Below are 16,524 nucleotides of genomic sequence, written 5' to 3'. Positions count from 1 at the left end.
CTTCGGTTTTTCATTTCGGAGTAATTCGGTTTTTTGTATCGATGGTTTGTGAAACAACTGAGATTCGGCCACCAGTTTCTACGGAATGGGATGACACCAAACTGTGACTATTCACGTATGTCTTGCGTTCCGTCTACTTTGTTCCGAAAGTGATGGAAACCTAGTCCTGGTCCCTCATTTCGAAGAAATTCTGATTTTTATATCTATGATTCGGGGTAGGAGCAGGATTTCATCGATTTTTAACGTAGCCGGAATGGATTCGGATTTCGAATTTGCTTTGAAATATTCGTTGAAACTCGGATTTTAACAGGACTTTAATTTTACATCATCATAATATTGCAATGATATGTGTATACATTTACGTATACATTTAGGTAGGGTTACCATATTTTGGAATAGGGAAAGGAGGACACTTTTCAAAATTTTCTAACTTAGAATACCGGAGGTAAATCTTTAAAAAATGGTAAATTTTTCCCACTGCGCGGTCGGTTGACTAAAGAAAAGGTCAACTTACGCGCTCAGCCCCCAAAATACAGTTTTTCTTTCAAATTTATAGGTGGTTGACTAAAGGAAGGTCATCTTTCTCGCTCAGCACCCAAAATACAGTTTTTCTTTCAAATTTATACGTGGTTGACTAAAAAAGGTCAACTTTCCGGCTCAGCTACCGAAATAGCCGCCGGAGCGTTACGTCAGTGCTGATTTACTGTACCTCAGTCGAATTTGGCACTATATTTAACCAAAATTACCAAAAAAGAGTACAAAATCTCAAAAAGGAGGACATTTAGGCGTCCTCGGAGGACATTTTCACAAACTCGAAAAAGGAGGACGTATGGTAACCCTACACTTAGGACTCTGTATTTCAAATTGCCAGCCGGAGTCGGATAGATCCGGATTCCGAGATATGGGAATCCGACAATCTCTGCTGCTGAAGTGCTGACCCAGACAATATTGAATAGGGATGACCAATATTACTCAATAAAATGTTCATTGACCTCAGTAAACTGCTATTTCATGGTGCAACACCGAGAGATAAGATATTTTTTCAAAATCCTTTCTATATTAAATCAAGCTCAATGGGCAACAACCGAATGTGCACTTGGCGTGCTTTCAGCGTGCTTTCGGCACTTTGTCACGTGACCATAGCTTTTTTCTCTTCGCGCATGCGCAGAGAATTCATTTGCATTGCGACCTGTTCAAACGTAAGTCTTCCTCGTGTACGTGTAGCGTAGTCTATTACTTATCGCATAGATTTCGGCGCGTTGGCTGTACAGTAGCATCTTCATCTCTTCGCTAAAGTTCTATCATAAGTCATACCAAAATGGAGCAAAATGATGGCAAGTACCTTCCTGAGCTTATGGCTGAAAAAGACAGTATCGATCCTTCGTTCGAACATGCAGTCCGGCTGATTTCTGAAGGTAAGACAGAATTTTCTCCGGTGCACTGCGTTTTTTCGAAATAACTTCTGAATGATCCTAGATATCTCGAATAAACTTTGAACATGTAATAATCTATTTCAACAATCGGTATTTGCTGCAGAAATCGAAAACATCAAGAATCCTAAGAAAGAAGCGCCCAAGACGAGTTCCAAGAAAGTCCTGCTCGACGTTTCTGGTAGACCACAGAAAGTTGAATGCGATATTCTTGTTCCTGCTGAGAAATTTCCCTCGGTAAGCCACTAATTTGATACCGCAACATTGAAATTATCTTTGACAATAAACCCACATCACCATTTATCCATTTATAATTATTATCATTGCTATATGTTGATTACACCTATTACCGTGTAGTATAAGAGATGAGAGTCGTGTGGCCAAACAAAATGTCCATTGACTTTTACGACAAATCATACTGAATTCAGCATTCAATTATGTATCCAATGCAATATATTGTGCACTTGAAAGCATGTATGTAGCAAAATGAATGCACGTTTTCTTGAAAAATGATCGATAATGTAAATTGACGATCAAGTTTGAAGTTGTAGCTGATTGTCAATTGCCAAAGAGTATAATGCCTAAATTTGATGAATTGCTTTTTTGATTTGAATGAATGTTTGCAATTTTAGGTAAACTTCGTGGGACGCCTGATCGGCCCTGGCGGAGCAACAATGAAGGGCCTTCAAGAACTAACCAACACAAAGATGGCTGTTCTCGGTAAAGGCTCTGTCAGAGAAGCTGACCGCAAAAAGGTATGTTGTGCGATTCTGTCTTGTCTGCGGGCATCCCTAAAAGACGGAGAAGCGGAGGCAGCGGAGACAGCGGAGGCAGCGGAGAACGGACTCTAAAACGCAGAAGCAACGGAGACGGCGGAGAGAGCCAAAAATGCCGATTCCTAAAAGACGGAGACAGCGGACCTAGCGGAGAGCGGAGCTTTCGGTCATTAACCTTTATAGACACGCGCGACATAGCGGACGGATACTGAAAGCGGAGTCCGGGACCCCGCGAAATGGACATAGCGGACAGTTATATAATATAGAAAGCGGAGATCGGGGCGTATCGGAAGATGTTTCGAAGCAGTGGAGAATAACGGAGAAGTCAGCCATGCAAGTTCAAGGCCAATTGGGCGACTGATTGCCCATCGATGAGATGACATAGCGGGCGGTTATATAATACAAGGAAAGCGGAGTTCGGGGCGTATCGGAAGATGTTTCGAAGCAGTGGAGAATAACGGAGAAGTCAGCCATATGCAAGTTCAAGGCCAATTGGGCGACTGATTGCCCATCGATGAGATGACATAGCGGACGGATACTGAAGCGGAGTTCGGGGCCCCGCGAAATAGACATAGCGGACGGTTATATAATATAGAAAGCGGAGATCAGGGCGTATCGGAAGATGTTTCGAAGCAGTGGAGAATAGCGGAGAAGTCAGCCATGCAAGTTCAAGGCCAATTGGGCGACTGATTGCCCATCGATGAGATGACATAGCGGGCGGTTATATAATACAAGGAAAGCGGAGTTCGGGGCGTATCGGAAGATGTTTCGAAGCAGTGCAGAATAACGGAGAAGTCAGCCATATGCAAGTTCAAGGCCAATTGGGCGACTGATTGCCCATCGATGAGATGACATAGCGGGCGGTTATATAATACAAGGAAAGCGGAGTTCGGGGCGTATCGGAAGATGTTTCGAAGCAGTGGAGAATAACGGAGAAGTCAGCCATGCGAGTTCAAGGCCAATTGGCGACTGATTGCCCTTCGATGAGATGACATAGCGGACGGATACTGAAAGCGGAGTTCGGGGCGCCGCGAAATAGACATAGCGGACGGTTATATAATACAGAAAGCGGAGATCAGGGCGTATCGGGAGATGTTTCGAAGCAGTGGAGAATAACGGAGAAGTCAGCCATGCGAGTTCAAGGCCAATTGGCGACTGATTGCCCTTCGATGAGATGACATAGCGGACGGATACTGAAAGCGGAGTTCGGGGCCCCGCGAAATAGACATAGCGGACGGTTATATAATATAGAAAGCGGAGATCAGGGCGTATCGGAAGATGTTTCGAAGCAGTGGAGAATAGCGGAGAAGTCAGCCATGCAAGTTCAAGGCCAATTTGGTGACTGATTGCCCATCGATGAGATGACATAGCGGACGGTTATAATATACTGAAAGCGGAGTTTGGGGCGTAGCGAAATATATTTCGAAACAGCAGAGAATAACGGAGAAGTCTGCCATGCGAGTTTCAGGCCAATTCGGTGATTGCTTGCCCATCGATGAGATGACATAGCGGACGCGTTTCGTATGACAATTTAACTGTTGATAGTTGTGGAATATTATACTGAACTACTTTCTACTTTACAAAATCCGAATTGCAAATGTAATTATTTCATCCAGAATACTGTTCAGGTAGATGTTGAAGTAATTGCGAAACATTACCACTTCAGTAAGTACCGGAAATAGCCCAAATCTACTTGATTACCTCGAAAAAGTAGAAATATTCAACATATATAATATCTGAACAACGTGATGTGATAAATCAAACCGTTATTCTCCACTGCTTCGAAACATCTTCCGATACGCCCCGAACTCCGCTTTCTTTGTACTATATAACCGCCCGCTATGTCATCTCATCGATGGGCATTGGGCAATCAGTCGCCCAATTGGCCTTGAACTTGCATATGGCTGACTTCTCCGTTATTCTCCACTGCTTCGAAACATCTTCCGATACGCCCCGAACTCCGCTTTCTTTGTATTATATAACCGCCCGCTGTGTCATCTCATCGACGGGCAATCAGCAGTCGCCAATTGGCCTTGAACTCGCATGGCTGACTTCTCCGTTATTCTCCACTGCTTCGAAACATCTTCCGATACGCCCTGGAACTCCGCTTTCAGTATATTATAACCGTCCGCTATGTCATCTCATCGATGGGCAATCAGTCACCAAATTGGCCTGAAACTCGCATGGCTGACTTCTCCGTTATTCTCTGCTGTTTCGAAATATATTTCGCTGCGCCCCGAACTCCGCTTTCAGTATATTATAACCGTCCGCTATGTCATCTCATCGATGGGCAATCAGTCACCAAATTGGCCTGAAACTCGCATGGCTGACTTCTCCGTTATTCTCTGCTGTTTCGAAATATATTTCGCTACGCCCCAAACTCCGCTTTCAGTATATTATAACGATATAACCGTCTGCTATGTCATCTCATCGATGGGCAATCAGTCGCCCAATTGGCCTTGAACTGGCATGGCTGACTTCTCCGTTATTCTCCACTGCTTCGAAACATCTTCCGATACGCCCCGAACTCCGCTTTCTTTGTACTATATAACCGCCCGCTATGTCATCTCATCGACGGGCAATCAGTCGCCCAATTGGCCTTGAACTTGCATGGCTGACTTCTCCGTTATTCTCCACTGCTTCGAAACATCTTCGGATACGCCCTGATCTCCGCTTTCTATATTATATAACCGTCCGCTATGTCCATTTCGCAGGGTCCCGAACTCCGCTTTCAGTATCCGTCCGCTATGTCGCGCGTGTCTATAAAGGTTAATGACCGAAAGCTCCGCTCTCCGCTAGGTCCGCTGTCTCCGTCTTTTAGGAATCGCCATTTTTGGCTCTCTCTGCCGTCTCCGTTGCTTCCGCGTTTTAGGGTCCGTTCTCCGCTGCCTCCGCTGTCTCCGCTGCCTCCGCTTCTCCGTCTTTTAGGGATGCCCCTTGTCTGCCGTGCCCGATCTTACTGCTATAGTGTTGCTTTAACGTCTAGGCTGAGGAACTTAAAGACTTTGACGAGAAATACAGTCATCTGAACTACCCTCTGCATGTACACATCTCAGCTGTCGGACCAGTGCCTCAGGTATTCTATATGTCTGCATTGTGTGCCTTGTCCCAAGATTTTGGACGCGACTATTATAGGCACGATTATTTGAGTATTGATAATTGCTCTATATGAAGACTCTTCATTCGAATACTGAGAGAAGTTTGTTTCGGGTACTCGAATTGAACGCCCCTTCCACCCAAGCTATAATTTATAAATGAAAGTTGTAAAGTTATGATACTACTGTATAAGCCTTGAAATCAAAATCTGTTGGATCATAACGTACAAGGTATTATGCACGTTTTTGAAAATGACAAAGCTATGCAGTGTTGTCATAAAGATGAAAGCATAGGTTTATATAGTATGTGTGTTTCAATTATCTGCGATGTGATCTTGTACTGCATTTAATTTGTTTGTGGTCCCGTAAAAGATGCATATTTGTTCTTTATGCATCATTTTAGCTATATTTGGCGTAAAGAAGAATGAAATGTTAATAATTGAAATCTTCTTCAATGTGATTTCGAACTGGAACTGTTTTTCTTTGTGGTCGCATAAGTTAACATATTTCAACTTTGCACATCATTTACAGCCTTGTGATTCCATGAGTGTTATTGAAGTACTCTTTACTCGAGCCTAATAGTAGAGTCAGAATTGATGCACTCCAGTTAGTCAAACCTTCAACGTGACTTGTTTCAGGCTTTCGTCAATCTCGGTCGGGCTGCTGCCGAAATCCAAAAACTACTCGTTGTTGACGAAGCCACCGAAGCTCAATTCGGCATGCAGGCTGCCATGTCTCACCCGGCTATGCGTGGCAGGGCCCGAGGAGGCCGTGGCGGCGGTGGACGAGGGCAGAATCCGCGGGGCGGCAGTTTTTCCAGAGGGGGTAGAGGCGGCGGAGGAGGCCGTGGCGGTGGGGCTACTGGCGGCGGGAGAGGAGGTAGAGGTATGTGTACCACGTGATTGCACCGTCATTGTTAATTTTGTAATTGTTGACTCAGGGCGAGGCAGGGGACGCGGACAGTCGCAGAATTTTGCCCAGATGCAGCAGGCTGCTGCGGCTGCTGAAAACTTTGCCGAGGACTATGTGAGTACACGTCACGGTCGGTATGCAGCTGTTAGGCAAAACTGCATTTAAAATGCTTTTTATTTGGTGGAAGTCTCGTAACTTTGATTTGCCGTATTGCAGCGTACGAAACAAAGCTACGAACATACTGAAAAAAACCATTTCCAAAGTCATGATCATCCCACAACATTGTCATTAAGTGCAATGCAACCCGTATGGTCGAAACAATGCCCTAGTGTCTTCAATGTGATGGATGACAGGCCTTATATTATGTGTGGCGGCATAACAGATACTCATTTGATCTTTGACATATTATGTTCTGTTGTGATGTCACAATGAGTGATTTGACTGATGTGATTCATAACCCAGCCCTACCAACAACAAATAGTCTGACCGCTTGTCATCCCGTATCTCTTTGCAAATTTAACAATTGGTAATCAAGACTATAGTGGTAGGATACTTGATATGTTATCCCCTTCCCCACTTGTGGACGTAATTTATAGCACGTTTGATGTGCTGAACTTACAGAGCTACGATGGGTATGGAGGAACTTCGTTTGATCAGAGCTACGAAGGCTACGGTGACAATTTTGACAGCGCTTACGATGGCGGATTTGGCGGTGATGGTTTTGGCGACGGGTAAGCGTGATCAATTCTATTCATGCCGTGTCTTGTCTATTTCTCTGATCCTCTACTCCACAGATCTTACAACGAAGATTTCAGCTATGGACAAGACGTTTATGGTAATTTTGCAGTGTAGTACCGTTGTCCTGCGTGGTCAGCATTTTCAATGTTATTTCTCTCAGGTTCTTACGGAAATGGCACCGGCGCGAGCAATGCCAGTGGATTCGGCGGGCAGTCGTTCCGTTCGAAGATGGGCAGAGGAGGCGGTTCGTCGAGGGGCAGGCAGAAACCGTACTAACCAGGACGCTTCCCGGTTAGTAGCGATGGCGGGACAAACGATTGAACTGAACTGGCTCGAAAAATGCGATTTGAGAAATCGTTCCAATTGCGATAGGCAAGCCATCGCATAATCTTTTACACAACAATCATTTTTTTGAAAAAACAACTGTAAATGGAGCGGTGATTCTCGACGGAGATAAATACCGAATCGGACACAGGAACTTACTGTTGATAACCACCCCATTGTGGCGCGACAATAAACTTTTACCGTCTCCAGGCGTTTACAATGTAACATGTGATGAGTCGCCGTCTAACGTTCGCTGGTCGCTCGATGTCTTTTATTGAGTTTATACTAATAAAAAATACTTATCGTCAAGAAATTTGAGTCTGCCGCCGAACAAAATACTTGGTCTCTGCGACGCTGGTTATTGAGAAGAAAACTGGAAGAGCTGAATGTAATTTGGTACAGTGGTTCTCAACCGCCGGTCAACGAAGCTCGCTGTGAGCCAAATGTAATACTCTAATGTCAGTTGCAGATGTAAAATGAAGCTTGTTCATTGGTTATTAAAGAAATGAAACATCAAATTCCTAACAGATTTAGCATGTCTTTTACTTGGCTGCTAATATGCCAACAGACTTTCTAAGTATCCTGCTACCAGATGTGTCAAAGCTATGAACACATAACTAAATTGGTTGCGGCTATCACAAACAGCAAAGTTGCTGGTCCTCGAAAAGAAATTAAACTGTCAAAATCAAGGTTAAGGCTAAAACGGCACTTTGCCTCGTCGACACCTGTGCACATCGAGAGCATTATCCAAAAGGCAGCAGGAGATTACTGAATGAATTGAAAGTTTGAATTGTACACATTCCCTGTAATCACAAATTTGCATTGAATTTTACCTGTCCCTAAGCTAAAAAGGTTGAGAACCACTGATTTAGTAGATAACGGTTAGTAAGGGATGTTGTAATGTCAGCTCAATTTCATTGCCAGTCGTGAATTTCATCTCCGACAATGACATCCGAGTTTATTACAGTTGCAGAGCGTCAATCACTTAATGCCGTATGGACGTGTTCCAGTGCCTTTTTTCAGAGTGTAAATCGCAAGGCGTCTGTGCAACCTCTGAACCATGTGTAAATTCCAAAATTTTCTTGAGCTAAATCAGCTTTTCTTGAAAAATTGGCAATTGCAAAAAAATCCTAAAACACTGCAATCCGCGAAGCTTAACCACGAGACGATCAACAAATAAATAAAAATGTTCGCATAAAGTTCGGAAGCAAAGCGAAGGATGTCCCGTAGCAACAGAAAGGTAAAGTACCAATGTTCATATTGTGCTAATGAAGTAAATAAACTTATCTCCAGGTTCATGTTTCAGGGTTCCCACGGACCATCTTAACTCGTTCCGACGAATCTAATCTAATCTGTTTAAACAATATAGATTGAATATGGGACAATGAAAATAACTGATAAATCAGTGTCAATCAAGCCATCAAATTTGTTTGTCTTTTAAATGCGTGGGAACCCTATTCATTCAAACAGCTGTTATTACTTGTAATGCAATGTTTAAGTTGATTATTAGAAGTTGAAACAGCATTTACCAGTTCATATCATGCAATATTGATTCCTTCATTTTATCTTCAGCTTATTGAACATCTCAACGATGATTGGCAAGTAAAAAGTAGATTTCAGGTGAGTGTTTCTGTGATGCAATAATCAACAGGCTGGCGGCTGTGATGATTTGTTTGACTTGCCCTATCTGAATTTGTGTTGAGGAGTCTATTCTGAGCTGTATTGAATCTTAGTCTGCCAGATTGTAGTTTGACAATTATGTTTGTTTCAGCTATCATCTTTTTCAGTGAAATCGTCAGAATTCAGTGGGCTGGGCGTTGGTCGAGTGATCATCTGCTGCATCTTGGAAATGGTTTTGAGGTGAGTGTGATTGATGATATTGAATTCTTTGGCAGGCAAAGATGATTAATTGACTTGCCCTATCTGAACTTGAAGTGTTGTGGAGTCTATTCTGAGCTGTATTGGACTGCAGCCTGCTGGTGCCACAGCTTGGCAGTTGTTTCAGTTTGTATTTTGTCTTTCTCAGTACCATGTGGTGTGGACTGGTCGATCTACATATGCAATTGTTGGATCGTCGCTGAAGGTGATTACGAGGTGAGTGTGGTTGAAGAGACTGCATCCATTGAAATTTTGCGCCGGGATGATTTATTGACTTGCCCTATCTGAATTTTCAACTGTGGAGAGAGGTCTTTTCTGAGCTATGAAAATGCAAGAATGAAGGTGACCGTAACTTTCCCCATGTGATCATCTATCTAATTTTCCAGTTTGTGTAGTTAACTCTGATCAAGAGGTGCATGTTGAGTTGGCAGCAGTCTGCATCTGATTGTGTAAAAGGTAAGGGTCGTTTCTGAGTAAATTTTATCTTGGCTACATTCTTAAGTGATCTTCTAGTTTTGACCTAGAAACTGTGGCTAACTATTAGTGAGCAACAAACTGAATTCATTAAACAATATTTTTTCTCTTTTTGCAGTGAAGCAGTTGAACGATTGAAGTTTTGTCAAGGTGGGTTGAATGTTTGTTTGTCCAGATCTATCTGTAATTCCGATGATGTCAGAGTAGTGGACTGAACGGCACCTGTGCCTTGTAGAAAACAAAAAATTACTGAGGTTGTTGACTGCTTGAAAAGGTCGCCGCTTTAGTATGATTTAATGATTAGTCGCTCGATATCATTTCAGATATTTTTGAGACATGGATTCCGTACAGCTCGAGTATTTCAGGCTTGATCAAGGTAAGTGCAATGGTTGACGGGATTAATTTCTACTCCCGTTGATGTCAAGAGTAGTGAACTGAATGACGACACGTGTGCCTTGTAGAAAGCATGAATTGAATTGATATTGGCTGTCTTGAGGTATATATTATTTCCGTGAAAGTATCTAGTATTGAATTTCGAGTTGGCAGACAATACAGGCAATTATAAGTGTACTTGGCCCAGATGAAATCATTCAAAGGCAGGATCCACCCTGTACGTTTGAATGCCAGTGAACTCGGCCCATGACGAATTCGGCCTATTGAACTCGGCCCATGACGAACTCGGCCCGTGGGGAATTTCTTAGTATTAATGATTATAAACGTCGTAAATTGTAGTATTTGTCGGAGAAAATGGTTAATTTGGGAGTGATGGACATGTCGTACGAATGCTGGGGGAGGGCAGTATTGCAGTTCTCAGAATTTGAAGTTTTACTTGCCGCCGTCATAACACGTGGGGATTGCCAGTGAACTCGGCCCATGACGAACTCGGCCCATGACGAACTCGGCCCATGACGAACTCGGCCTATGACGAACTCGGCCCATGATGAACGCAGCCTATGACGAATTCGGCCCATGACAAACTCGGCCTATGACCAACTTGGCCCGTGGGGGAATTCTTAGTATGAATGATCATCAACGTCGTAAATTGTATTATTTGTCGGAGAAAATGGTTAATTTGGGAGTGTTGGACCCTAACCCTAATCCTAACCCTAATCATAATCCTAATCCTAACCTAATCATAATCCTAACCCTAACCTAAGCCTAATCATAACCCTAATCATAACCCTAACCTAATCCTAACCCTTATCCTAATCCTAATCCTAACCTAACCCTAGTCCTAACCTAATCCTAACCTAACCCTAATCATAACCCTAACCTAACCCTAATCATAACCCTAACCTAATCACTTGATAATAATATAATTATGTAATATAATTCACATTAATAGTTGAGTTGGTGCAAGGCGGTTTTTTTCTGTCTAGGCCCTATTCCTTGACGATACTGCCCCCATTGATAATAACATTCATACGACATGTCCATCACCACCAATTCACCATTGTCTCCACACAATACAATTCACGACATTTATAATAATTTTTATTAACAAATTCACCATGGGCCGAGTTGTTCATAGGCCGAGTTCGCCGAGTTTGTCATAGGCCGAGTTTGTCATAGGCCGAGTTCGTCATGGGCCGAGTTCACCGGTTACCGTACGTTTAACCTCCATGATGTAACGAGTGGGTTATTGTTCTGATTTTGATTGTATTGTTTCGGACAGTTGCCTTTCTGGTTTTATGCCAGCAACAGTGCTGTGCATGCAAAACCGTATGGCATATATCAATGTCGTGGCAAATTTCTGTCGAATCTGTAGGGCCTAGGTGTAGCGCTGGTCTAGAAATACCGGTGTTGTGTATTGCTCTGCCGACAACGTGATGACGGGACTCCTCTGTTTCAGGCTTCATCCCATTTAACTTCGGATGTCCTGGTTCTACCAGACGGTGAGCACTTATCTTCCTTGATGGTGTGTGGTATTTTGTGTTTAACTGTGATAGCCTGTCATATAAGCTGTTGAGGCCGCCGTCGTTATGACTGCTTGCTGTCTGTGCGGGCTGGTTTGCCCTTCATGCGTTTTGCAAGTGGCAGCAAACTGAAGTCCACAACGGCGGCGGCCGATATTAACGGCATATCATAGTACCGTCTCGGGCTTGTTTGCGACTCGTGGCGGCCTCCAATGGTGCCAATATGCGAAACTTGTTAGTTATTTTTGGTCGCCTTCTGGAAAGTGTGATCATGACTGATCAGATCGGTCTTTCGAAATGTAATTGTCGCCATGTGGTGTTCCAGATATCCATGTAGACTTGCGTTAGTCTAGGAGCGGAATCTATTGGTGCGATGATCTGCTTGCGGCAATGGTGAGTTTGAGCTTTTGTGGTTTCAAAATTTCATCTGCTGTGATGCTATATTAATTCCGCCAGTACGATGCAACTGCATGTGATATGAGCTGGCCCGTTCATCTATAAACTGAGCTAGAATAACAACCGGATATTTTTGTAGTACCTCTTCAATTTATTAAAAATGTAAAAATCCGTTTTTCAGGTCTGGATCTAGCTGATTTGTTGACCTATTCGTGGGGCCTGCTGATTTGTGATACTAGGTGGGTTTTTTATATCAGTTGAAAATGAACGATATCTGCCTGTGATGTGACTTTAATTCCGCCAGTAGGATGCAAACGCATGTGATATAAACTGGCCCGTTCTTGAATATTCTGAGCTGGAATAATTGTGATTTCTTTTGTTTACCGCCTAGTTCGGTATAAAAATTTGAAGCGTTTCAGGGCTGGAGGAAAAGAGCTTTTTTTCTGTTTGGCGAAGATGCGATTTGAATATGAACTGTTCAACACGTCTGATTGGCAATGCAGGTGGGGTTGATTATAAATAACAACCTTGGAAGTGATCAATTTCGAATTCTATCTGCCTATGATGTGACCTAATTCCGCCAGTAAGATGCGAATGCATGTGATATGAACTGGCCCGTTCTTATATGAACTGAGCTAGAGTAACGATCAGTTGTTTTTGCAGCACATCTAGAAAGTTTGAAATGTGTAGAGATCTGTGTTTCAGGTCTGCAAGGATGCAATGTGGATTTGTCGACTTGTTCAGCATGTCTCGTTCACGATACAGAGGTAGGGTGTTCGTGAACATCTTTCAAGTGATTTGTTTTGACTAGGATGGGGTGGGGGAATTTGAGTGTATTTTGGGTTCGGGCAGCTGTCATTTTCATAAACTGTCCAATAAAAAGGTTGATATTTGTTACATTGTATGGTTGAATTTTCGGTTGCAAATCGATTAAAGATCCTATCTGCTTGCAGTAGAAAAATATTGTGATTTTTCACAAATCAGTATACTCAATAATATCGTGCGCACCACGCAAAGCAGGACGCGATTGTGTAAGCCATCGATGGCATAGTGCGCACCGGGCCTATTAGAGATGCGATTCTTCAAGCCAGCGGAACTAGGCTTGTTGAAGACGTGATAAATCAGGCGGCAGTCGCCGAGCCCGCGGCAATCAACTACCTGATCGGCGGGAGATCGTTCTGCGTTACATTGTGCAGTGCACTGACAATCTCGCCAATTGACAACACGCCTCTCGCTAATTAAGCGCGCACAACACTAATGATACAACTTATAGAATTGCAACCCGGTATTAGCATTTGAACGATCATTTCAAAAGAAAGTGGTTTCGCACTTCAAAAGGCGGGTTTCGATCCCCAAAAAAACCCTCTGGCTACCCGCTTGGGAGTAATAATGATTTTATTTGTTGTACCGCATAGTACGGTATAAATATGAAAATATCTGATGTGTTTCAGGTCTGGATGCAGTTGATAATCTGGTTGAGCAAAGACGCGAGTGGATTGTCTCAATCTGAAGTTCCCTTGTCAGTGCAGGTGGGGTGTTAATAGATATGCTCAGAGTGATCGATTTGTTATTATATCTGCCTATGATGTTAATTTAATTCCGCCAGTACGATGCAAAAGCATATGATATAAACTGGACCTGTTCATATATAAACTGAGCCAAGACATCATCGTTTGCACTTAGTGCTTAGTGCTGTGTGTGACCACTGGGTTGATGGTCTGCTCTGTTTCAGATGTGTCAATGGTCCCGCAATCTGAATGGAGAAATTTGCTTCGTGAAACTGGTGAGATGTTTTAGCTTTGTGTTGGTTTTACTGACTTCAAATTCTATCCATCGATGATGTTATTTTAATTCCGCCAGTAAGATGCTAATGCATGTGATATGAACTGGCCCGTTCTTATATAAACTGAGCTAGAGTAACAATCAGTTGTTTTTGCAGTACCTCTGGGAAGTTTGAAATGTGTAGCAATCTGTTTTTCAGGTCTGCAAAGATGCAATGTGGATTTGTCGACTTGTTCAGCATGTCTCGTTCACAATACAGAGGTAGGGTGTTTGTAAAAATCTTAGGTGATTTGTTTTGACTACTATCTGCCTGTGATGTGACTTGATTCCGCCAGTAAGATGCGAATGCATGTGATATAAACTGGCCCGTTCTTAAATATTCTGAGCTAGAGTAGTTGTGATTTCTTTTGTTTACCGCCTAGTTCGGTATAAAAATTTGACGTGTTTCAGGGCGGGAGGAAAAAAACTCTTCTGTTTGGCAAAGATGCGAATTGAATTTGATCTGTTCAACACGCCAGATTGGCAATGCAGGTGGGGTTGATTAAAAATAACAACCTTAGGAGCGATCGATTTTAAATTCTATCTGCCTATGATGTGACTTAATTCCACCAGTAAGATGCTAATGCATGTGATATAAACTGGCCCGTTCTCATATAAACTGAGATAGAGTAAGAGTAACAATCAGATACTTTCGAAGTACCGCTAGGAAGTTTAAAATACGTAAAAATCTGTGTTTCAGGTCTGCAACGATGCAATATGGGTTTGTCGACCTATCCAGCATGTCTCTTTCACGATACAGAGGTAGGGTGTTGATAAAAATCTTGTATGTAATTTGTTTCAACTTCTATCTGCCTATGATGTGACTCAATTCCGCCAGTAAGATGCTAATGCATGTGATATAAACTGGCCCGTTCTTTTATATACTGAGCTGGTGTAACAATCTCACATTTCTAGAGTACCAATTGAAGTTTGAATTAATGTAAAAATCCGTGTTTCAGGTCTGCAAAGATGCAATGTGGATTTGTCGACCTGTTCCAAGGGCCTGCGGATTTGTAATACCAGGTGGGTTGTTTATGGCGGTTGGGAATAAGCAATTTCGAATTCTATCTGCCTGTGATGTGACTTTAATTCCGCCAGTAAGATGCTAATGCATGTGATATAAACTGGCCCGTTCTTAAAATATTCTGAGCAAGAGTAATTGTGATTTCTTTTGTTTACCGCCTAGTTCAATATAAAAATTTGACGTGTTTCAGGGCGGGAGGAAAAGAGCTCTTCTGTTTGGCGAAGAAGCGAATTGCATTTGATCTGTTGAACACGTCTGATTGGCAATGCAGGTGGGGTTGATTATAAATAACAACCTTAGGAGTGATCAATTTTGAATCCTATCTGCCTATGATGTGACTTAATTCCGCCAGTAAGATGCAAATGCATGTGATATAATCTGGCCCGTTCTTCTATAAACTGAGCAGAAACAGCATTATGATATTTTTCATACAACTAAAGTTCGAACTAACGTAAAATCCGTGTTTCAGGTCTGGATCCAGTAATCTGTTTCGTGTTAAGATGTGAATTGGATTTGTTGACTTGTTCCAAGGGCCTGCTGATTTGTGAAACCAGGTGGGTTTTTTATAGTAAAAAATATTTGATTTCACATTTTCTCGGTCTGTGATGTGACTTAATTCCGCCAGTAAGACGCAAATGCGTATGATATGCAAACTGGCCCGTTCATTTGTAAACTGAGCTGGTGTTTAACACAGTTAATTTATTGTGTAACATGCAGTTGTATGTAAAGTAATAATTTGCTCTTTTCAGATTCCTGGCACTTCGATGATACAGCTGCGCAGTGTGAGGTTGTGTTTGACTCTACTCACAGAGATTTGTGTGTCTATTTTGTGTTATAAATTTCGCTTAAAAGATGTTGATAAATAAATCTGTTGTTGGCAATCTGCCAAATATTCGTTCATTTTACACGCCTTGTCAGGAATCGAGTCCGGCTCGTCACGTCGATTTGAACCCAAGGAGTGTGGTCTCACTGGTCTGCTAGCATCATGAAAGTATCTGTACACTGTACAGAGTTGAAAAATTTGCTGTGCAGTTCTCGCTGGGAATCGTATGTACCGATTAAAGCGCCTGATAATACGGCTGATTTATGGTTGTTAATCAATGATCACGAATATGACCTAGGTTAGTTGATTAGCGAAAGTTTAGTAGATGAGATTATGATGAGCACTGGACTTACGTAGTTCATAGTGGGTCTGTGGTGTACCACAGGTATTTTTTTCTAAGATCGTTGAAAATGCTGTAGCGAACTTGGAACCAGTGACGTGCGGTTCAATGAGGCACTGCCTCACCTGTCGTCAGGGCGAATAAGTGAAATTTGTGAAAACCCTCCATGAGTCGGAGATTATTGATATTTTACATCGATGTTCATAAATAATTGAATTTGAACATTTTTTCACACAACATCATCAATTTGCATAATTATTATTCGAAAATACAGTCGAAAGGAGAGTAGCGGCACAGGCAGGTCGTGCCTCACCTGCGACAATGCAATTCATCATAAATAGCTCGGAATTCATAACTGGTATCAATCAAATGTTATCGTCACACTGATTCCGAAAATCCAAATATCAAGTGTCAGGGGACCAGAACCCCCCAAAATCGCCAAGGAGGGTGACATTCGGTTTTATTACCGACAATGCCATCGCAGAGAAACAATGACCAGGTGAGGCACAAACGAATCTGCCTCATGCACTATTCGCTAACGATTGGACAATCGAAGCGCAGTGAAACACGCTATCGA

The 16,524-nt window shown here is 42.5% G+C and overlaps 2 protein-coding genes and 1 long non-coding RNA gene across 8 annotated transcripts in view; 2 read left to right on the top strand and 1 right to left on the bottom strand.

The window, feature by feature from the left end:
- Positions 1-16,524, bottom strand: part of LOC145446091 (uncharacterized) — a 171,287-nt gene that overhangs the window by 110,828 nt on the left and 43,935 nt on the right. The gene's annotated exons all lie outside the window — the stretch shown is intronic.
- On the top strand, positions 1,169-7,588 carry LOC145446081 (uncharacterized). 2 transcript variants are annotated; one of them, XM_080324267.1, is made up of 9 exons: positions 1,169-1,415; positions 1,537-1,667; positions 2,063-2,185; positions 5,193-5,282; positions 5,940-6,180; positions 6,242-6,327; positions 6,835-6,944; positions 7,008-7,048; positions 7,112-7,588. In XM_080324267.1, the coding sequence occupies exons 1-9, from the start codon at positions 1,319-1,321 to the stop codon at positions 7,225-7,227; spliced, it is 1,035 nt and encodes a 344-aa protein (XP_080180393.1). In that variant the 5' UTR covers positions 1,169-1,318; the 3' UTR covers positions 7,228-7,588. The 2 variants fall into 2 exon arrangements, with proteins under 2 accessions (XP_080180393.1, XP_080180392.1); XM_080324266.1 differs by having other exon boundaries at positions 5,940-6,186.
- On the top strand, positions 7,731-15,674 carry LOC145446085 (uncharacterized). 5 transcript variants are annotated; one of them, XR_013917203.1, is made up of 20 exons: positions 7,731-8,895; positions 9,063-9,135; positions 9,302-9,369; positions 9,540-9,609; positions 9,746-9,777; positions 9,951-10,003; positions 11,480-11,522; positions 11,869-11,936; positions 12,121-12,178; positions 12,359-12,442; positions 12,630-12,706; positions 13,391-13,468; positions 13,672-13,722; positions 13,921-13,982; positions 14,172-14,252; positions 14,461-14,522; positions 14,720-14,790; positions 14,983-15,055; positions 15,254-15,338; positions 15,534-15,674. XR_013917203.1 is itself a non-coding variant. In XM_080324271.1 (20 exons), exons 10-19 carry the CDS (start codon positions 12,409-12,411, stop codon positions 15,288-15,290), a joined length of 612 nt encoding a protein of 203 aa, XP_080180397.1. In that variant the 5' UTR covers positions 7,731-8,895; positions 9,063-9,135; positions 9,302-9,369; positions 9,540-9,609; positions 9,746-9,777; positions 9,951-10,003; positions 11,480-11,522; positions 11,869-11,936; positions 12,121-12,178; positions 12,359-12,408; the 3' UTR covers positions 15,291-15,338; positions 15,534-15,674. The 5 variants fall into 5 exon arrangements, 4 of the variants coding, with proteins under 4 accessions (XP_080180397.1, XP_080180396.1, XP_080180398.1 ...); XM_080324271.1 differs by having other exon boundaries at positions 12,645-12,706; positions 14,720-14,783; positions 14,975-15,055; XM_080324270.1 differs by having other exon boundaries at positions 14,720-14,783; positions 14,975-15,055.

This window comes from Botryllus schlosseri, chromosome 9, assembly GCF_051294905.1.
Source record: "Botryllus schlosseri isolate E-star chromosome 9, Bs_hap1, whole genome shotgun sequence".
In the NCBI taxonomy this organism is placed as follows: Eukaryota; Metazoa; Chordata; class Ascidiacea; order Stolidobranchia; family Styelidae; genus Botryllus; species Botryllus schlosseri.
The sequence above is the reverse complement of the archived record's forward strand: the minus strand, read 5'-3'. Positions and strand labels throughout refer to the sequence as shown.